The 20,500-nt window shown below is 34.6% G+C and overlaps 2 protein-coding genes across 2 annotated transcripts in view; one reads left to right on the top strand and one right to left on the bottom strand.

Annotated features, from left to right (window-relative positions):
- The window catches only part of LOC136033753 (myosin-11-like), a gene marked incomplete in the record, with an annotated part of 73,257 nt that overhangs the window by 15,389 nt on the left and 37,368 nt on the right, over positions 1–20,500 (bottom strand). Inside the window, 1 exon segment of the mRNA XM_065714649.1 lies at positions 12,087–12,189. Coding sequence (XP_065570721.1) covers positions 12,087–12,189 — 103 coding nt within the window.
- On the top strand, positions 14,209–19,309 carry LOC136033751 (uncharacterized). Its single transcript, XM_065714647.1, has 2 exons — positions 14,209–14,325; positions 18,841–19,309. Exons 1-2 carry the CDS (start codon positions 14,320–14,322, stop codon positions 19,228–19,230), a joined length of 396 nt encoding a protein of 131 aa, XP_065570719.1. The 5' UTR covers positions 14,209–14,319; the 3' UTR covers positions 19,231–19,309.

Here is a 20,500-nt window from a genome sequence, read left to right as displayed (position 1 = left end):
GTTTTCCAAGATTTTAGGTTCCCCCCTCCAGCTCCCCCAAATGTCACAAGATTCGGTCGAAATTTAAAATAAGAGCTCTGAGACACGATATCCTTCTAAATATCAAATTTCATTAAGATCTGATCACCCGTTCGTAAGTTAAAAATACCTCATTTTTTCTATTTTTCCAATTTAACCGTCCCCCACTCCCCTCCAGATGGTCGAATCGGGAAAACGACAATTTATAATTTAATTTGGTCTGGTTCCTGATACACCTGTCAAATTTCATCTTCCTAGCTTACCTGGAAGTGCCTAAAGTGGCAAAACCGGGACAGACAGACCGACAGACAGACCGACAGAATTTACGATCGCTATTATGTCACTTGGTAGATACCAAGTGCCATAAAAATTAACAAAAGATTTGAATTGCTTGGGTATATGATAGTATTGAAAAAGCCACGACAGTTTTGATTTGTTCCGAATTTGGCATAATGGAAACTGGGAGATAATATCTTTAATCGTTGTTTTTGTTTTAAAACACAGATGAAAACTTTAGTTCAGATAATCGAATCTAAGTTGAGAATATTTTTAAGAAGCCTTGAGTCGAAAGTATATTCGTGAACTCTTGCAACCAAGCAGGATTGCCACCATGGACACTGGCTAGAGTGCTATAACTACCCAAATTTTCGGTGCTACAGTAAAAAGATTTTTCAGTAAAAATAATTTACGATTTTTTTATAGGGTAGAGATTTCAAACACCCCACCCCCCTGGATACGCTCCTGAGCTATCCTCATCAAATCTGTATTTCTGAGACAAAACCCAAAAAAAGCAATTTTAGAGCCTCAACTAGACACATTCCCTTTTTTTGTTCTGGACAACGTTTATAATCCATTTTTCTTTATCACTTATCGCTTCTGATCATGTCCTTCTTCAGGCAATTTTTGCAAAAGGCAGTCTATGCTACCGTTTTCCGTTATATTTTTTTCACTTTCTGGACCGCAGATCTTCCAGGCCCGAAAAGGAAAAGATGCCACGGAAGTGTAGTAGTCTCGGGTCCTAGTTTTCTGTCCCATTTTTCCAGAAAGCGGATAGTCCGCACGTGCTATCATAAGAAATTCATTTTTATAGTTTCTGGAGGAAGATCCAAGGATTCAGCAAGAATTTGCTGCGGTTTTGCTTGTGTCTCGTTTTTTCAACTTTTTTTGCTCATTTGAGGAGCTTGCAACGAAATAAAACTCTGTTTTCATGATGGTTGAAAACCGAGCTTAGCTTTTGAAAGCGCGACGTTGAAAGCATATTTTTAATAGTTCAACATTCCCCTCAGTATGTCCTGAAAGTTTTAACTTAATGCTCTAACTCAGTGGTTCTCAAACTGTGGTAAACGTATCCCTCGGGGGTACGCATAAATTTTTAGGGGATACGCGGCCGGCCAACAAAAAATTAAACAGCCCTTTGACTCTAGGACTGGCAATGTTATTATATTTTAGCTATAGTTAACTTAGTATTGGTAACTGAGAAGGGGTACTTAAAATATTTTCAGGGTAAAAAAAGGGGTACAGTGTCTAAATAAGTTTGAGAACCTCTGCTGTAACTAACTAAAATCTTTTAAAGGATATATATCAAAATCATAACCTTGCTTAACTTAGTGACAATTCATTTTAAATTACCACCATGTTAAATGAAATTCGTTGAAATGTGTTCCTGAAAATCTGAACAAATGATGTGTTCCTGACTACCTGAGATCGAAGTAGCCTCCTTACAACATTATTTTCACTTCCTTTGTTATCCAGAGATTTGGAAAACTAGCATAGGCACAGGCCTAGAGGTGTTTAGGCCTACCAATGTACAAACCTGTGCAGTACTGTATAGATCTCCTATAACTCAAAGCAAGAAAAGAATTCTTTTTACTGGAACTCGTAGATCAACAGTTTATAGTATTCATAATTTCTTTGTAGGGGCATTACTTTTAGCCAACAGAGACGATGAATATATTCCTTTGGTGGAACCACTTTTCTTTTTAGGACCCATTTCTACTTATATCAAACTTCAAACTTTCGAAACAAAAACGGCAAGAATACTGTCGGCGCTTTTTTTAAATGACTCTTTGCCTTTCTACAAACTCCTTATTATTTCGTCCAAGACAAAAAGAAAAAAAAATGTAGCACCAAAGCGCTGCAATTTGGTCATGTAAGAGAAAAAGTGTTACATTTGAAGGACATGCTACAGCGCTACACATGATGAAATAGTGCTGTATTTAGCCCTTTCGTGCTTCAGGTTGCAACCTTGCAACCAAGGCCATATTTTCCTTAGTTTATTGCTCACTGTTCGACTTTGGCGAAAGAAGCTGAAAAATGAAAATAGGTCAAACTAATGCAAAAGACTAAATTCAGTAAGCAAATAGCTTATTTTAGGTCAGAAACATATTTTACTTTCTTAGTTTAAATTGGGCCGATTTTGCAAAACTACGAAAATACAAAATTAACAAATTTCACATATTACCATATCCGTTCCAGAATATTCACTTTGATTTCGGAAAGAAAAAAGGTATGTTAAAATCTTGTGCTAAATTTAACCAAATCCTCACCTTTTTTTTCAAATTTGCGGAAAAATTTTAGATTTTGATTCGACTTTAACTATACCTAATAACTAGACATATCACTACGAGACTTCCTTCGTATAGATTATAAATTGTACTACTGAATTTTGGACCTTCTCTTCCGCATCTTGGAATTTATATTGAAATCGCATAGAAATTTTGGACTCCCTGAGACTCTGCTGTAACTACTTCGTTTCTTTCTTGAATTCAGTATAATTTCGAGTTTGATTCGACTTCGACCGAATTAAAAAAATAAATTGGGTTGCCCCCACCCCTCCGATGCGACACCCCTGCCTGATAGAATGGAGATAGAAAGGATCATCCACTTGCTTTACATGCATTGCGGCTTGCATTGTTCAAAATTTTGTTCTAGGTAAGGCCTCAAAATCGGGTCTAATTTGAATACTTTAAGGTATTTGCAAGAAACCATTGCTAGTCGTTTTTATCCCCCCCCCCCAAACAAACTGAGTTCTTAGCTTCTTTTTTATTCTGCTGCATACGAAAAACACAAGATGATTTGTCATTGTAACACACATTGGGTTGAAAGGTATGATACTTTGATTACTGGGCCTCATTGAGTACCACAACAGACATCATGAAAACACAGACACGGAGGGAGGCGAACGCTACCGTTTATTGAATAGCAAGGGATTAAAAAGTCTGAAAGTAAACCTCTTCATCCTACAGATTTTGGTGCGTTGTTGCATGTCTCGCATTTTCCTTTTGAATTAAAATGGAATAGTTGTGGGCATCAAGTCATGGCTAATTGTAGAAAAAGCCAAGACAGATAGTCCAATTGAGTGAGAAGAAAAACCTGGCATTAATTCCCACCTTATTAGGATTGTATAAAAAGAGGGTTAGTTCATTTGTTAATAGATATGTCTATCTATTATCCGTCCATGCATCATTGCTAGGGCAGTAGAACTAAGATAGATAGTCATAAAGCTAATATAGTCATAGAGCTAATTTACGCGGGTCATTATGCAGCCCGTGCCCTCAGAAAAGGGCTTTAACAGATCCATCTGTTGATTCGAATTTGAACGATACGTCACCTGGGGGTCGTTTTGAGCAGATTTAGAGCGCATCCATTTCCCCTAAAAATGAGCTATTCGCCACCGAAAAGAAAACCGGCGTGGCGCGAGTCTATATTCGTGATCTTTCTTCTGGTAAAAAAATAAATACAAATTCCATATTTTGCTAATAGAAACTTGAAACCTTTACAGTATGGTTATCTGATATGCTAAATCTGACTGTTTCTTTGAGCTTGCTTGACATTTTTGGGAGGTTTTCCTTGTTTTCGAAAATCCGGCAAATTTTCAAAGGCTCGTAGCTTTTGATGGGTAACATTGAACTTAAAGAGTTTTATGTATTTGGAATCAACATAAAAAGGCAATTCTTTTGATATAATAAATGATATCAAAATTTCTTCTTTTAGAAATTCGGTTACTATTCGGCCGAGTCACTCCTTACTTACAGATCGTTGGCACCAACTGTAAGAAAAGGTTGCTTCTATGATATAAAACAAATTTACGTCATGACGACTTCAGAAATTATTTCTAAATGAATTTTGTATATATGAAATTTCATGTCATATTTAGTACTTTTAACTGTATTGCTTGATTTAAATACAATATATGATTGGTTTTAAGTTTTCAGGATTACCATACCAAGAAAAAAGTTCAGGGTTGCACCTCTAATCTCTTCGAAGCTACAGACCACTGATCACAAGAAAAACAAAAATATAAAGCAGCTGCGAAAGCAGTAGTTTTACTGCATAGTCCAATTGGACATTTCCTACTCCTAATAGTTGTTTATTAAAGCAACATGTATATTGTGATATTGGCAGCTCTAAAGTAAAATATATGCTGTCAAAAGAGACCTGAAAACTGCATCACAATATGCAAGTTCTGCATGAAATATATATATCATCAGTTTGGCTTGAGCCTTTTGACCTCAGCTGCACACTAGGTAGATAAGAAAAAAAACACACACATAAGCGGTAAATATAGGGCATATAAAAATTATAAGAAAATTGAAAATTCCATGGAGATAGCAAAATGCAAAGACCTATAGCTATAAAATGCTTGAATATAGTAGAGGGTGACGAATGTGATCCATCCGCCTCATGGTCATTTTACGAAAGTATCCAGTCTCGCTAATTTTCACTATTGCGCTTGCGCACTGTGAACATTTTAGAAACTGTACCAAATTTCCTACGATTGGAACCAACGGTCCTGTGAAATTCTAATTTTTTTTGGGGTAAGTAAAATACTTTTTTCTTACTTTTCTCTTCAAGTTCCTTGCAATTTTCAATCAGGTTTCAGGATTTCGATAGGATGAAATCTTGTCTTTTCATAGATATTCTAATTATGACTAATGACTACAAGTTAGATATTTCTGTGCCATGAAGGCCTTAAGGATAGACAGGCATATTTTCATATAAGTTGAATAAGTGTACTTTTTCATACTTTTCTCATTAAATACTTTATAGTTCCCAACTGTCGTTAGGTTTCAGATATGATGATAGCATGGCTTGATAATAGGGCACTAGAACTTTTAATCTCCGTTAGAATGAGCCCTCTCACGACCTTCTAGAACCACTGGGGCAACACGATCACCCCTGGGAAAAAGGAAAAAAAAACAAAAACAAGCAAATAAACACATATCCGTAATCTTTCTTGTGGCAAAAAAATACAAAATTCCAGATTTTTGAAGATAGGAACTTGAAACCTCTACAGTAGGGTTCTCTTATACGCTGAGTCTGATGGTGTGATTTTTATTTTTATGAAGATTCCATGACTTTTAGGGGGGTTTCCCCCCTTCTTTCGAAACTAAGGCACATTTTCTGAGGCTTTTAACTTTGTATGTGTAAGACTAAACCTGATGCAACTTATATATTAAAAACTAGCATAAAAATTTGATTCTATTGATGTATCTATTGGTACTTTTCCGTTTTTTAGAGTTTCAGCTACTATTGAACTGGGTCGCTCCTTACTTACAGTTCGTTACAACGAACTGTTTGATATCCATTTTGACTATAAGTTCGTCTATTTGTAAAGTAATTTAGAAAACCTTTTCCACGAAAGAAGTTTTTCAAAGAAAAGTAAAGAGCTCCATAAAGCCAAAAATGAGTTACAATAAACAGCCGAGTCAAACTCAAAACGAGCAACAATTAACATGAGTAGGGCTGGTAACCCCTATGCCTTCTCAAGACCAGAACTTAATTCGCGCTTTACTGATAAAGCTTTGTTAATTTTTATTTATAAAAGTGAAAAAGTGAAAACATTTAAAACGTTTCTTGTTTTCAGTAAAGCGCAAATTATGGTCTGGTCTTGAGAAGGCAAGGGGGTTATCAGCCCTACTACTGTTAATTTTTGCTCGTTTTTAGTTTGATTCGCCTATTTATTGTAATTTCTGTTCGTTTAGAGTTTCATTTACTTATTGACAGGGATTTGTGGTAGTTTTAGGCTTCGAAGATTATTTGAATCTATTTTTACTCATTTTGGGCTTAATGGAGCTTTTTACTTTTCTTTGAAAAACTTTTTTTTCTTACTACTGCTACTAACCCTAGGTTGCTACTGCGCAAGCTAGGGTATTAAGGTGAAGCTTTTAATGAATATTTAGGCGGGTGTTGAACTGAGTCAAAATAAACTATGAGCAGGTGGGCTTTCTAAAAGGTGACAAAGGAATATCTGAATAAAAACTTATATTATTAATTTAGACCCTTAAGGGTAATAACTGTAGAAGTTTAGTAGCAGTATGTGCACAGCACCTTTGGTGTCTTCAACATTACCTTCAACACATGCTGACAGTTTCAGCTTAATACCATCAATCGTTCCTGAAGCATTTCCGATGCTTCTGTTTGACAACCTGTGTTGGCATAGTGTGCTTCGAATTAGTTCCATACAGTTTTTACCCGAATTTCTCGGCTTAATAACCTTAGTTTTAAGAGCAGCAGTAGCAGTAGAATTAATAATAGTAGCCTAAGCTTCAGTGGCAGTAGTAGTAATAGAAGTAGTAATAATATTAACAGTAGTATTAGTATGAATAGATGCAGTGGCATTAGGATGCAAACATTTTCTTTTGGTAAGTTAAACATCCCTCACAACAAACCCTGTTAGTTTCAACTTCACATACCAAACTGTACCTAAGATATTGCTGTTACAACCTTTTGACAACCTGCATAAAGACGGAGTGTTGTGATTCAGTTCACCTTCCCGTTCAAAATCCCTTGATAATTTTACCTTCATACCCTTAAGCATAGTTGTAATAGTAGTCACAGCAGCAATATTGATATTACTAGTAACAGTATTAAATAGCGGTACTACTACTAGCAGCAGTAGTATTAACATATTGCCTTTTGGTCAGTACAATATTCCTCACATCAAGTCCTGGAAGTTTCAGCTTAATACAATGAGCCATCGCTATGTCATTGCTGGTATGTCCTTTTGATAACCTGTATGTTCATATACTTGGAAATTTTCATCTCAAAGCTCTTAGTATAAGTAGTTGCAATAGAAGTAGTAGTAGTTGTAATAGTAGTAGAGAATGTAGCAGCAACAGTAGAATTAGCACTAATGTGCACATATTGCCTTTTACTGAGACGATCTTCCCCTTTAAGCATTCTCTGAAAGTTCCAACTTTATACCCAAATCCATTCTTGAGATACGTTATTTTGATAAAGTGCATGCACATAGCGTCTTTATTGATTCTGTTCAAATTTTTCCTCAATACTGAAAACAGAGTAGGAGGTAGTAGTAGTGGTGGTAGTTGTAGTAGTATTGGTACCATGCAAATATTGCCTTTTTGATGATCATCCTTATCATTTCCTGATATTCCAAATTAATATGCTTAGTTATTCCAGTGGTTCACAATCCGTGTACACAGAACGTGTTCTGATTCAGTTCAACACTCCCCTCACAATTCTCTGACCAGGTTCATCTGATTGCCCTTCGTCTTTTTGGAAAGTAAAGTTCAAACATGCATACATTTCTCAATAACAAATACTTTGTGTAAACAATTAACGAATTGCCTAACTTACAGCCCTTATCCTGAGGATCGTGGGGAGTTTGACATCCCCAAAGACATAGTTACTGGACCTTTTAAAAATACTGAACAAAATAGATCTCCTAAAATTTGATCGGATATGTTTTAAGGAATAATAAGCTTAGGAGGGCTGATTGCCCTCCATCCACTTCTGACTCTTAAAAAGGGCACTAAAACATTCGACTACTTACAACCCTTGCGTGCTCACCCTAAAGACATTCTTATGTGATTTTTGGACTATTGGTAACAAAATGGCTATCTCAAAATTTCAATTTGTTTCGTTTCGGGAAAAGAGGATGTCAGGGAGGGCGAGGGGGCTAGTTTCTCTCCATCATGTTTTAATATTAAAAGGGAACTAGAACAATACCTTTTCAATCAAATGAGCGACTTCTAAAGTTCCACGACCACCCCTTCCATAGGAACCTCATATAACCCTGGGGAATAACTTACAATCCTTACCCCAGACTCTGGGGGATTCTGTCAACCCCACAGGTCTTTTTATTATGATCTTTGGACTGTTTTGAACAAATGGATATTTCAGAATTTCTAACGGATGCATTTTAGGAAAAAACAACGGGGTAGGGTGGTGGCTGTCCCCGATTAAATTGACTCTTATAAAGGGTAATATGACATCTGATCTCCAATCCAATGAGCCCACTCAGGAGTTTAGACGACCACCACCTCAAATCCCTTTTGAAAGGGCACTAGCCCTTTCAATTTCCAATCGAGTGAGCCCTTTTTGAAGTTTCTACGGCAACAAATAGCCAGCTCAAAGTTTCTAACAGATGCATTTCGGAAAAATACGAGGTATCTATGTGTGTGTATGTGTATGGAGGGGGGAGAGTATCCATCCTCCGATAACTTTGAATCTTAAAAGGGCACTATGACTTCTGATTATCAATCCAATCAGCCCCCTCCGAGGTTCATACGACCACCCTTTCTATATAAACCTTATATGCCCCGAGGGCATAACTTACAACCTTTGTCCTAAGGACTGTGGGGGTTGTCATCCTCAAAAACATAATTTCCAGACCTTTTAACTACGCTGAACAAAATGGTTATCTCAAAATTTTGACTGGATGTGTTTGGGGAAATGATGGACGTGGGAGGGGGTTGGTTGCCCTCCAATCACTTTCAACTATTAAAAAGGGCTCTAGCCCTTTCAATTTTCAATCGAATGAGCCCTGTTCGAGGTTTCTACGACAAAAATGACCATTGCGAAATTCCAATCAGATGCATTTCGGGAAAATACGAGGTCTGGGGGGAGGGGGTCATCCGCCCTTCGAACGCTTAGAATCTTAAAAAGTGCACTAAAACTTCTGATTACCAGCCCAATGAGCCCTCTCCAAAGTTCCTATGACCACTCTTTCTATAAAAAAAACTGATATGCCCCCAGGGCATAACTTAAAACCCTTGCCTTGAGGACTGTAGGGGAGTTGTCATCCTCAAAGGCATAATTTCAGAACCTTTCAACTACGCTGAAGAAAATGGCCATCTCCAAATTTTAATTGGATATGTTTGGGGAAATGGTGGGCGTGGGAGGGGGATTAGTTGACCTCCAAGTACTTTCGACTAATGAAAAGGGCACTAGCCCTTTCAATTTCTAATCGAACGAGTCCTTTTCGAAGTTTCTACGACAACTCCTTCGATACGAAGCGCCCTGGTCTAAGACAAACCAAAGTAAAAATAAAATAAAAAATAAATAAATAATACATTTTGCCCGCATCGCTCTTTACTTAGGGAGCGCTATTGGGCTACCTATAATTATTAAGCTTTGAATAGAGCTGTATATGTGTATGTATGATTGGTAAACATTAAGAAACTAAATTGGCTTAAATTCGGTGAATGAAACCTTCAGGAACGGATCCAGGGACTAAAATATACCCTTGACGCCTCCACTACCTCCACGCTTCTCTTATTTCTCGTGCTTATAAGATTGCAAACATACAAGTCTATACCTACGCTATCTAATCCTCCCAAAAACTTTTTATCTTAATTTTGAGCGTTAGTGTTTGAAAATTGTAGTAAGCCAATTCTAACTAGCTTAGTCCAAATTATCAGCCAGCTCTGACCATCGAAACCTGTATACATCTTGTCCAAGGTTATGAGCCTATTGTCCATGTTTTGATAGATACCTTTTAATCAAGATTTATAGGGTTATTACTCTACTCTAGATTTAGCCTAAGATCTTTATAATCTTATAAATTGGAATTAGGTGAAGGTTTGAGGCTCAAAACACTCTTTTTGTACTTCATTTGAACAGAAGTTTACTGCAAGGTTTCCACAACCCTTCTATGGTTTAGAATTTTGCATACATGTCAAGTCTACGCCTACACTATCTAGTTCCGCCAAAATACCGTTTTACCTTAATTTTGATTGTTTTTTTTTCATAGTTTTTAGTTTTCGAGAATGCAATTCCTGTTATTTCAGTAGAATATATGCCATATTGGGAATTTTTCTCAAAATTTAAGAACTGGGCCTAGAATAAGATACCCATTACTCAGACATAATCATTACTTCGACAGTTAAATAGCCAAGTTTCTATTATACCACCAAGAAAGTGGTTTGTTTCACCATTGAATTTGTCTGAATTACCTTAAAAAGAATGTGATTAGCTTGCGCCAAAACAGGCACAAAACTGTCATATGCCAAAAATGGTATATTAATGGAATAAACCTGTTGTTTCTTGGTAGTTAATAACAAATAAACGGCTAAACTTATGGTCGAAATGAGTATATCTATGGAAAGAAATGCTTTCATTGTATCTGAAATAAAAAAAAATACAAACTAACTAAAGGGAAAAGTAAGAAAAGGTATTTTTATTAACATTGGCCTAAATGTAAATATAGACCAAGATGTAAAACAGAAATATAGATTCGGGGCTTTTGTTGAGTTTGGTCAATAAAAGTCTCAGGAATGATTCCAGAGCCTTAGTGATCTCCTGAGAAGGTATTTTAAAGTACCTCCTCCACTGCTTCTCCTTCCAAAGGGTACAAACGTTTTGTGACCTTTTAAAATCTTCGCGGTATGAAAGGAAAACTGCAAAATAGATCTTCTGCTTAAATGAGACACAAGAAAAGTTTTTTGAGCCTCAAACCTTTTCCCAATCCAAACTTGTAGGATTTTAAGGTTCTGTAGGCGAAATCTAGAATATGGTAATAACTTTAGTGCTCAGACATTGCCTAAGCTTAGATGTAAATCTTGATATAAATGCATCTTTCAGAACATGGACAACAGGCTTTTAGTCTGTGACAAGGTGTATATAGGTTTCGACGGTTAGGAATGGATGATAGTTAGGACTAGGTAAGTTAAAATACGATGTTTATAATTTTGGAAAACTTCGGCTTTCTACATTTAAACTTAAACAAAAGTCACCCGTACAGCCTAGCCTATTAAAATATTTTAGTAATTCAGCTTCACAACGTTCGTCTTACACTAAAGCTGTCCAAACTTGAGTGCGTCTACGATCTAGATACTTTATTCTAACTTAAGACCCTGCGTCTAAAATCAGACACAGGCATAAACTTGAAATGTGTGTTCAAGATTAGATTCCGCTATCGACTACCGGTGCATTCAGTAATGTGTTCATTTGTGTGTTTAACTTGAAATTAGGTTCCACTATCGACTATCGGTGTATTCAGTATTGGATTCAAATTTGTTTTTAAACTTGAAATTAGGTTCCACTATCGACTATCGGTGCATTCAGTATTGGGTTCAAATGTGTTTTTAAACTTGAAATTAGGTTCCACTATCGACTATCGGTGCATTCAGTTGTGTTTATAGATAAAATATTCAAGCTAATCACATTTTTCTTTTTAAAAAATCAGACAAAATCAATGGTGAAACAGTCAACTTTCTTGGTGGTATAATAGAGATTTTAATGCGATTTACCTGATGATGTATTGATTAGCTATCATAGTACTGGGTACTGTGGCTACTCCTCAAATTTAGGGGAAAACTCTTGATATGGCTTAAAATTCTATTGAAAGAACAGGAATTACATTTTCAAAAACTAAATCCCACAAAAAAAGAAACTCAAAACTAAGATAGAACTTTTTTATTGTCAGAATTAGATAGCCAAGGTCATGTCTTCTAAGCCCTAAAAATGAAAAAAGGGTTGAGATAGTAGCTAAACATGTGTATTCTTGAGGCCTTCATAACGGAGAATTGGTTATGCTTATAATCACAAATATTGTATCTATGAAAAGCCAAGATTTCATTTTATCTAGATCCTGAAAACCGAACGAAAACTATAAGGAACTTGGAGAGAACTTAAAAAAGTATGCTTACTTACCCACCAAAAATTGGGATTTCAAGGGACCATTGGTTTCAATCATTGGACGCTTGATAAAGTTTCTAAGATCTTCACAGTGCACAAGCGCAATGCTGAAAAATAGCGAGACCGGTCGGTTACACAAATGAGACACATGGACCACATTCGTTGCGCTGGGTAGGGAAACAAACCTTTCAAAATTTGCAACGAGAGATTCTTGCTGTCGCAATATAGGCGCTTCATCTTTTGTTTTTGAATCTTTGATGCAAGAGCACATGTCAGCATTTTTGAGATCTAAAAAAAGAAAGTTCAGAAAAAATTGTTTAATGGATTTAGTTTGAAGATAATTTGAAATACATTGAATGGAAATTTATCATCTTTTTCAATATGAATTATGATAAACACGATGTTGTCGATGAAAAAACTTCTTGATCGTCCCATTCAGTGAAATTTTCGGTACTAGGGGGAAATCCCAGTAACTTTAAAATATCATCTTTCAACGGTTTCGCGTTAACGGGTTTAACAGTTATTCCGATTGCGCATAAGAAAAACCGCCAACTAAAAGAATTTAAAAGGAGCCAGGCAGGATTTAGTATACTTAAAACTCTTACTGTAAAGAGGTACTCGCTCTTGCTGCAACTCTGGAAGATTTTAAGTTGCTGAAAGTTATTTAAAAGGAAAATTTGTTAGACCGTATTTGTTATTCAGCACTTGTGAAACTAACATTGTAGTTTCATAGTTGTTTTGTTTTCGTTGGAAAAACCCTATGGAACGATAGAATTTGTTTGCAAACCCACTCCTATGGTTAACTCTCTAGTAAAATTAGTAAAATAGTAAAAAATAGTAAAACCCGTAGAGCCATTCAAAGGGGAAGGATCGACCAGAACTAGCTCTACGGGTACCACAAAGATTTTATTTTGCGGCAATTCAACTAGCTATTTGCTAATCCATACAAAACCTTCGGGGACCCAACATTCGATCCCTAGAACGGCCCTATGTACATGGAACACTGGCAAGGGGCTATGGTACATAATTTGACCTCAAACATCTTTGGCGAAAACCACCCTATTGAGGCATTCTTACTATTTCAAGAAAATTGCGGGAGGCACAGATGTGACCAGAGGGGAAGGAACATTGCCTGCCTAAGTCCAAAATAGAACATGAATTGTCAAAATGATAGAATTTCCTTGAAATGGACTTCAAAAATGGCTTTTCAGCGGTCTCACCTCCACGCAAAACTTGTTGTTTAAATTCTTCTCTTTAGGATTCCTGCTACCAGTTCACTATTATAGCTTTTTTATCTGATGCTCCTGTTTCGAAACTTATAGATCATTCTAAAGACGAACCTTTCTTCTTCTAAATATATGATTCAACATCGAACATATTAGGGTCCTAGGAGTTTTGCTTCATGCTATTTGAGCTTATGTAAATATAAAGTACCGGAGGTTAAGGCTTTTCTTTTTTTCTGGCCCTGGAAAGATTCCAGAGATGCTGTCAATTTCTGGAGATTTCTTCTCAAAAACAGCTAGGATAAATCTGGACACGAATGACGAAATTACAAGGTGGAACCCTTGCATGTAAAGAGTGTGTGGCCTATAATCTCCTCATCGATCTTAGGAAATCTGCTGTTTTAGTAGATTGGGGGGTCATTTATTTATTCATCTATTTGAGACATTGATTTTTTTTTTTCAACCTGAAAAACAAATACAAGAAGACTAAAAAATTTGGAAGTACTCTATCCATCAGACTCACAAATATTATTTCTGGTATTTTTACCAGAAAAATGACAGAAATCTCTATTATCAAGTCTGTTATCAATTCTGTTATCAAGTTGGCAGCCCTACTCCCACTACCAATTTAACTCCGTAAACACCAATGCTAAAGGATTTATTCCCCCAGTAGTGAATAATGTATAAAGCTCATTGCATGCTATTTAGACACAAATACAAAAACAAAAACAGACAAAGTAAGAAACTTTCCCATTATTGGCGGAGATGGATTGCACATTAATTTACTTTTTCTTAGCCTATAGAAGGCATTCAAAGCCATTTTTGTGAGTAAAAGTCGTCATACTTCCAACTTCTTTCACTTTTAATTTCTTAATTCAATTCTTACCACTGTTCTTATTTTGAATTGTGTGAATTTGAATTTCATGAAAGCCTTCGCGACTAACGATAAAGAAATGGAAAAATAATAAAATCAAGAATATCGCATCATCCAGAAAAAGTAACGACATATACATAATGGCTGATCATTTGGCACAAGAAAATTAGGGTATGTGGAATTGTTCTTGAAAAATATACACATGGGTGTGGTGAGCAGAAAGAAAATAGTATATAACAGCTAGCAGGGTGGGAGTTCCGTATTAGTTTTCTGTTTATTTTCAAGCAGTACTGAGCAGAGAGTCACAAGCTTCAGTCAGTCATGAAGGTAAGAAATATAATCAAATACACTCTTAGGAACTTTTCGATATGGAAGAAATCTTTCGCCTTTAAATCCTAGAAACTAAATTCTCCTCAATACTTATTTGTTCTTGAAACAGTCGGTCTGTTGGGAAAAATTATTTGACAAGCTATAATACAATTTTCTCCTCTATTTTCAAGCTTATATCCCTGATATATTTTATTCTTAATAATGTGCAAAATAACAGAACAAATCTTAGTTCCAGAACTGAAATGTTCCAGGAACCATCAATATTAATGTAAGGAATACAAGACCCTCTTTTGCACAAGCAATCAGTTATAATTCTATACCAATAAATTGAAAAAAAAGAAAAGAAAGATATTTAAATACACAAATTTATGTCAAACCCTAAACTCACTTTTACAATGAGACATACAGATTATAATATATATATATATAGATATATATATATATATATATATATATATATATATATATATATATATATATATATATATATATATATATATATATATATATACATATATATATATATATATATATATATATATATATATATATATATATATATATATATATATATATATATATATAAAACGAAATAATGAAAAAAGAAATCCCCAATCCAACAGCACAAACACATAAAAAAAAATTGACGACATGACTGCCTGTCCATGGATTATTCTTTATGGTTGATTGTGTATGGCTATGCTGTTTGACCTATGTGATTGTATGGATGAGTAGGGTTAAGGCCTCATTCAAGTGCTGGTCTATATTAGTCACTAATTTAGGAAAACAGTCTTCCTTTTCTCCTTCTGTCTTTTTTTTTTTTTTTTTGTGTTTGTGCTGTTGCATTGGTGATTTCTCTTTTCATGATATATATATATATATATATATATATATATATATATATGTATATATATATATATATATATATATATATATATATACTAGCTGTTGGGGTGGCGCTTCGCGCCACCCCAACACCTAGTTGGTGGGGGCGCTTCGCGCCCCCCCCAAGCCCCCCCGCGCGCGTAAGTCGTTACGCGCCATAATAGTTACGCGCCATTGTAGTTGTGTCCCTATGTCCCACCTGTGAATATAGATAGATATATATATATGGTTTTAACTACGTAAAACTTGCGAATATACAACATTCTTTGCTGTCCCATTGTCTTTGCATATAAATAGATTGTCAGGTTTACCGACTCTTGAACATGCAACATATAATGGTCCATGGGAAAGCAATCTGTATTCAGATCTATACCTCATGATTCTAATGATTGCCCTTGAGCTTTGTTGATGGTGATTGCTAATCGACCATTCCCTGTCCCGGTGTCCCGGTCGTCATTTACATCCCCCTGTTTCCCCCGGTGTCCCCGTTGTAGTTGTGTCCCTGTGTCCCGGTCGTCATTTATATTCCCTGTGTCCCGGTCGTCATTTGTATCCCGGTGTCCCGGTCTGTATATACATTCGTTTTTTAGTTTATTTTTTCTCCTTTATTTTTTTCTTTTTTTTTCTTTTTTAGCTTATTTAGATTTTTAGATTTTTTAGTTTTTTTATTAGTTTTTAGTTTTTTTTTCTTTTTAGTTTTTTTGTCCCGGTCGTCATTTATATCCCCCTGTTTCCCCCGGTGTCCCCGTTGTAGTTGTGTCCCTGTGTCCCGGTCGTCATATATATTCCCTGTGTCCCGGTCGTCATTTGTATCCCGGTGTACCGGTCTGTATATACATTCGTTTTTTAGTTTTGTTTTTCTCCTTTATTTTTTTCCTTTTTTTTCTTTTTTAGTTTATTTAGATTTTTAGATTTTTTAGTTTTTTTATTAGTTTTTAGTTTTTTTTTCTTTTTAGTTTTTTTGTAGTTTTTACCTTCTTTTTAGTTTTGTTAATTTTTTTTTTACTTGTGTCCTGGTCGTCATTTATACTCCCTGTGTCCCGGTGCTTTGTTGATTGCTAATCGAACATTCCTTTTGTCCTGGTCGCTTTCTCTTTGAGTGTCGTCATTTATTTTTTTCTTTTTTAGTTCTTTTAGTTTTTACCTTTTCTTAGTTTTTTTTAGTTTTTAGTTTTTTTAGTTTTTTACCTTTTTTTAGTTTTTTTTAGTTTTTTTAGTTTTTTAGCTTTTTTATTTTTTTTATTAGTTTTTAGTTTTTTTGTAGTTTTTGCCTTTTTTTTAGTTTTTTTAGTTTTTTAGCTTTTTTATTAGTTTTTAGTTTTTTTTGTAGTTTTTGCCTTTTTTTAGTTTTTTTAGTTTTTTAGCTTTTTTATTTTTTTTATTAGTTTTTAGTTTTTTTTGTAGTTTTTGCCTTTTTTTAGTTTTTTCAGTTTTGACGTCACCTGATCCAGTTTTTTCAGGTGACGTCACCTGATCCACGATCCACAGATCCACAGACAACTTATTTTTATATATATAGATAGTTTTTTTTTTTACTTATGTCCTGGTCGTCATTTATACTCTCTGTGTCCCGGTGCTTTGTTGATTGCTAATCGAACATTCCTTTTGTCCTGGTCGCTTTCTCTTTGAGTGTCGTCATTTATTAGTTTTTTCCTTTTTTTTAGTTTTTTATTGGTTTTTACCTTTATTTTAGCTTATTTTTCAGTTTTTTCCTTTTTTTTAGTTTTTTTTTATTTTTTATTTTTTTTAGTTTTTTACCTTTTTTTAGTTTTTTTAGTTTTTTTAGTTTTTTAGCTTTTTTACTTTTTTTATTAGTTTTTAGTTTTTTTTGTAGTTTTTGCCTTTTTTTAGTTTTTTCAGTTTTTTTTTTAGTTTTTTATTGGTTTTTACCTTTATAGTTTTTTTAGTTTTTTAGCTTTTTTATTTTTTTTATTAGTTTTTAGTTTTTTTTGTAGTTTTTGCCTTTTTGTAGTTTTTTCAGTTTTGACGTCACCTGATCCAGTTTTTTCAGGTGACGTCACCTGACACATCCATCCACACATCCATCCACACATCCACAGACAGACAACTTATTTTTATATATATAGATAGATATATATATATATATATATATATATATATATATATATATATATATATGTATAGACTACTTTATTCGTGATTTCACGGTAAATCCGTTTAATAGATTTTACAAAAAAATATATTTAAAAAATCTATTAAATAGATTTTTAATATCTATCAATAGATATCGTTTAATAGATTTTAAAAATTTAACAAAAAATACAATATAGTAGATATAAAAAAAATTATTTGAAGATCTTAAGAAACTAATTATTCCCTTGCTCATGAAGGATATTATGTATATTTTTTTTTTCGTTTATTTCATGGTTGGAAATTTCATTACATAAAATTTTACATTTGTCTATATGATTTATATTTATGTGTATTTATTTTCCTTATAAAATTTTGGACTGCAAATGCTATAAACTACATGTTTGGTGTGTCAGTATTATTATCTTAAATTTTCAACTGAGGAAAAAGAACACTATAAGAAAAATGACACCTTGTGAATTAGATTTCTCATTCGATCATTAAGAAAAAAACAGGCCAAATTCCATAAATATATTATTAAACGGAAGAGACTAGCGCCCTTTTAAAATAATAACCACTTACTTAGCAAGTCTCTCTTTCAGTTTTTTAAGACTAGGGAGAGACCTCCCTAGTCTCTCTTTCAGTTTTTTAACTGAAAGTAAGGAGCGACATTAAAAATTAAAACGAACAAAAATTACTCCGTGTATGAAAGGGGCTGTTTCTTCCTCAACGTCCCGCTCTTTACGCTAAAGTTATTTACTGTTTTATAAAGTAGAATTGAGAGAAAGAGTCAAACTTTAGCGTAAAGAGCGGGGCGCTGAGGAAGAAACAGCCTCTTTCATACACGGAGTAATTTCTGTTCGTTTTAAGTTTTAATGTCGCTCCTTACTCTCAGTTAAAAAAAAAACTTGTTTTTTATTTAATTGATAAATAGATTCTTTAGATTCCTGAGGAGTGTCAAACTTATAACCCACGGGGTTCAAAATTATTCTCCTTCTATTTTCGTTCACCCGAATATTCATTTAGTTTAATCAACCGATTAAACTCCTAACCAAAAATTATAGGTTTGACGCCTTAACAAGATTTAAAATACTTGATTTTAACAGTCAAGTGATAACACTGCAAGAAGTCGAAAAGATACACATCTAGACAACAAACAATGGAATACAACTGGCTTAGAATGACTAAGGAAAATGGTTATGCCTACTTTCAAGGCTAATTTAATTGTGTACTTCATAGAATATACTAGCTTTTTTTAATTTTAATTGTCCTACTCTAAAATGAACAGATCAAAAATAAAGCTGGAAATACAAAAAAATAGTTTACAGTAAATCTTTTGAGTTAAAAACCAATATTTTTGAATAGTTAGTTAATATCCACTTTTGATATTTAAATAACTGATATTTCCTATGCGCTTATTTTTATTGCAAATGTCTACCGAGAGAAGCTACAAGCTTCTATTAGGATAAAAATACCTTGAATTTGGCATAGAGATTTATTTTCGGGAAGCATTTTAGAAAGTATATTTCTTTTCAGGTTTTTATTATCGCATCTTTGGTCGCCCTTGCCGCTGCCCAGCAGTATCCTGCCCCAGCACCTGCCTACAAACAAGATTACAAGAATGAATACAGGCCGTATAACTTTGAATGGGCTGTTAAGGATGATGCCTCTTACAATGATTATAACCATCAGCAGTACTCTGATGCAAGTGGCAACACTCAAGGATCTTACAGAACCCTTCTTCCTGATGGTCGTATCCAAACTGTGACCTACAATGTAAGCCCCTATGGAGGATATGTGGCTGATGTCAAATATGAAGGAGAGGCTCGTTATGACTACAAGCCTGCCTACAAGGCACCAGCTGCTTATCCCGCTCCAGGGTACAAGACTCCAGCTTACCCTGCTCAGCCTGCTTACAGAAACTAGAAAGTGGCATATACTATTTTTGACTGTATGATATTTTTGATAGTAAAATAAAATCTTCTTACAAATATGAAACTACAAACTTGACAATTTAAGCCAGGTATATTTTTCCATAATAGTTTATGCTGTTTCACTGTAGCTTCGTAGTTCATTGTAATTTATTCTTTCCAATGGTGCTTTTTTTACCATTGAGGTCCAAGAAGCCACAGATGAAAAACTCTACTTAAGGCTAACGGATAGGTTAATACACCTTCATTTCTATTCTAAAACATATTTCTGTAAGGAAATCACAAAAAGCTATTCAATTAAGATTACCAACATTTCTGGGTGCTTTCGGACAAATAACATAATTAAAAAAATTTTAACATAGTGATAGTAACTAACAATTTCATAACCGGATGAAAGTGTATCACGAAAATTTTGAGGGAGATGGCACCAGAGCTATTTGGATTATCTAGAGATGACTCAAACATTGTAAATGGCTAAACTTGTCCAACTATTTTATATTATGTTAACTATTGGTTACCAGGATGTATACTGATTACTGAAGTAAACTCAAGGAGCACGATAATCTTCTTTAATTGAAATCCACGAAAAATGGGATAATTTTTTCAATAACTTTCCAATGTAGCAGGGTAAATACTTTTCCCTAGTTTTAGATCACACATAAATGAAAAACAATTGAAGCGGGCTCTTTTTCGTTTTCCATTATAAGAGTTTGCTACTGCACAATAAGAAGAGTTATTTTGCATTCATAGAGATTTAGCTAATTATTTGTAGCAATCCTTCCAAAAAACAAGGCTTGCACGCAGAAAAATGATAACTCCAGTAACTTTTAAACACATTAATTTGTCAATCATGCTTCTGATATATCCCAGTTAGCCTAATTAGTAGAATCCACACATTCTTTTAAGCAGAAAAAAAAATGCATAAAATCCAGAAAGAAATCAACCAAAGGGAAGAATTCAAGGGTAATTTGGCTTTCGGGTGTCCACGACCGGCACATCCGCATCTATATAAGTGAGCGGTATTTTCCTCCTGACATATTAGAGAGAGCCTTGGTAAAAAATAGAAAATAGATTACTTAGACATCTTCTGGGACGCCCTATCTGGAATAGCATTTTTTTCTTCTTCAGAGTTAATGCTACTTCTATTTTAGAATCAAACTTGGCAAAATTAGTTTCTTTGTTTCAGCTGCAAAAAGGCCGTATCCAGGAGGGAGGGGGTCAGGGATTTTGAACCCCTCCCCCCCCCAAAAAAAAGAAATGTTTGT

Source organism: Artemia franciscana, chromosome 12 (assembly GCF_032884065.1).
Source record: "Artemia franciscana chromosome 12, ASM3288406v1, whole genome shotgun sequence".
NCBI lineage: Eukaryota > Metazoa > Arthropoda > Branchiopoda > Anostraca > Artemiidae > Artemia > Artemia franciscana.
The sequence above is the reverse complement of the archived record's forward strand: the minus strand, read 5'-3'. Positions and strand labels throughout refer to the sequence as shown.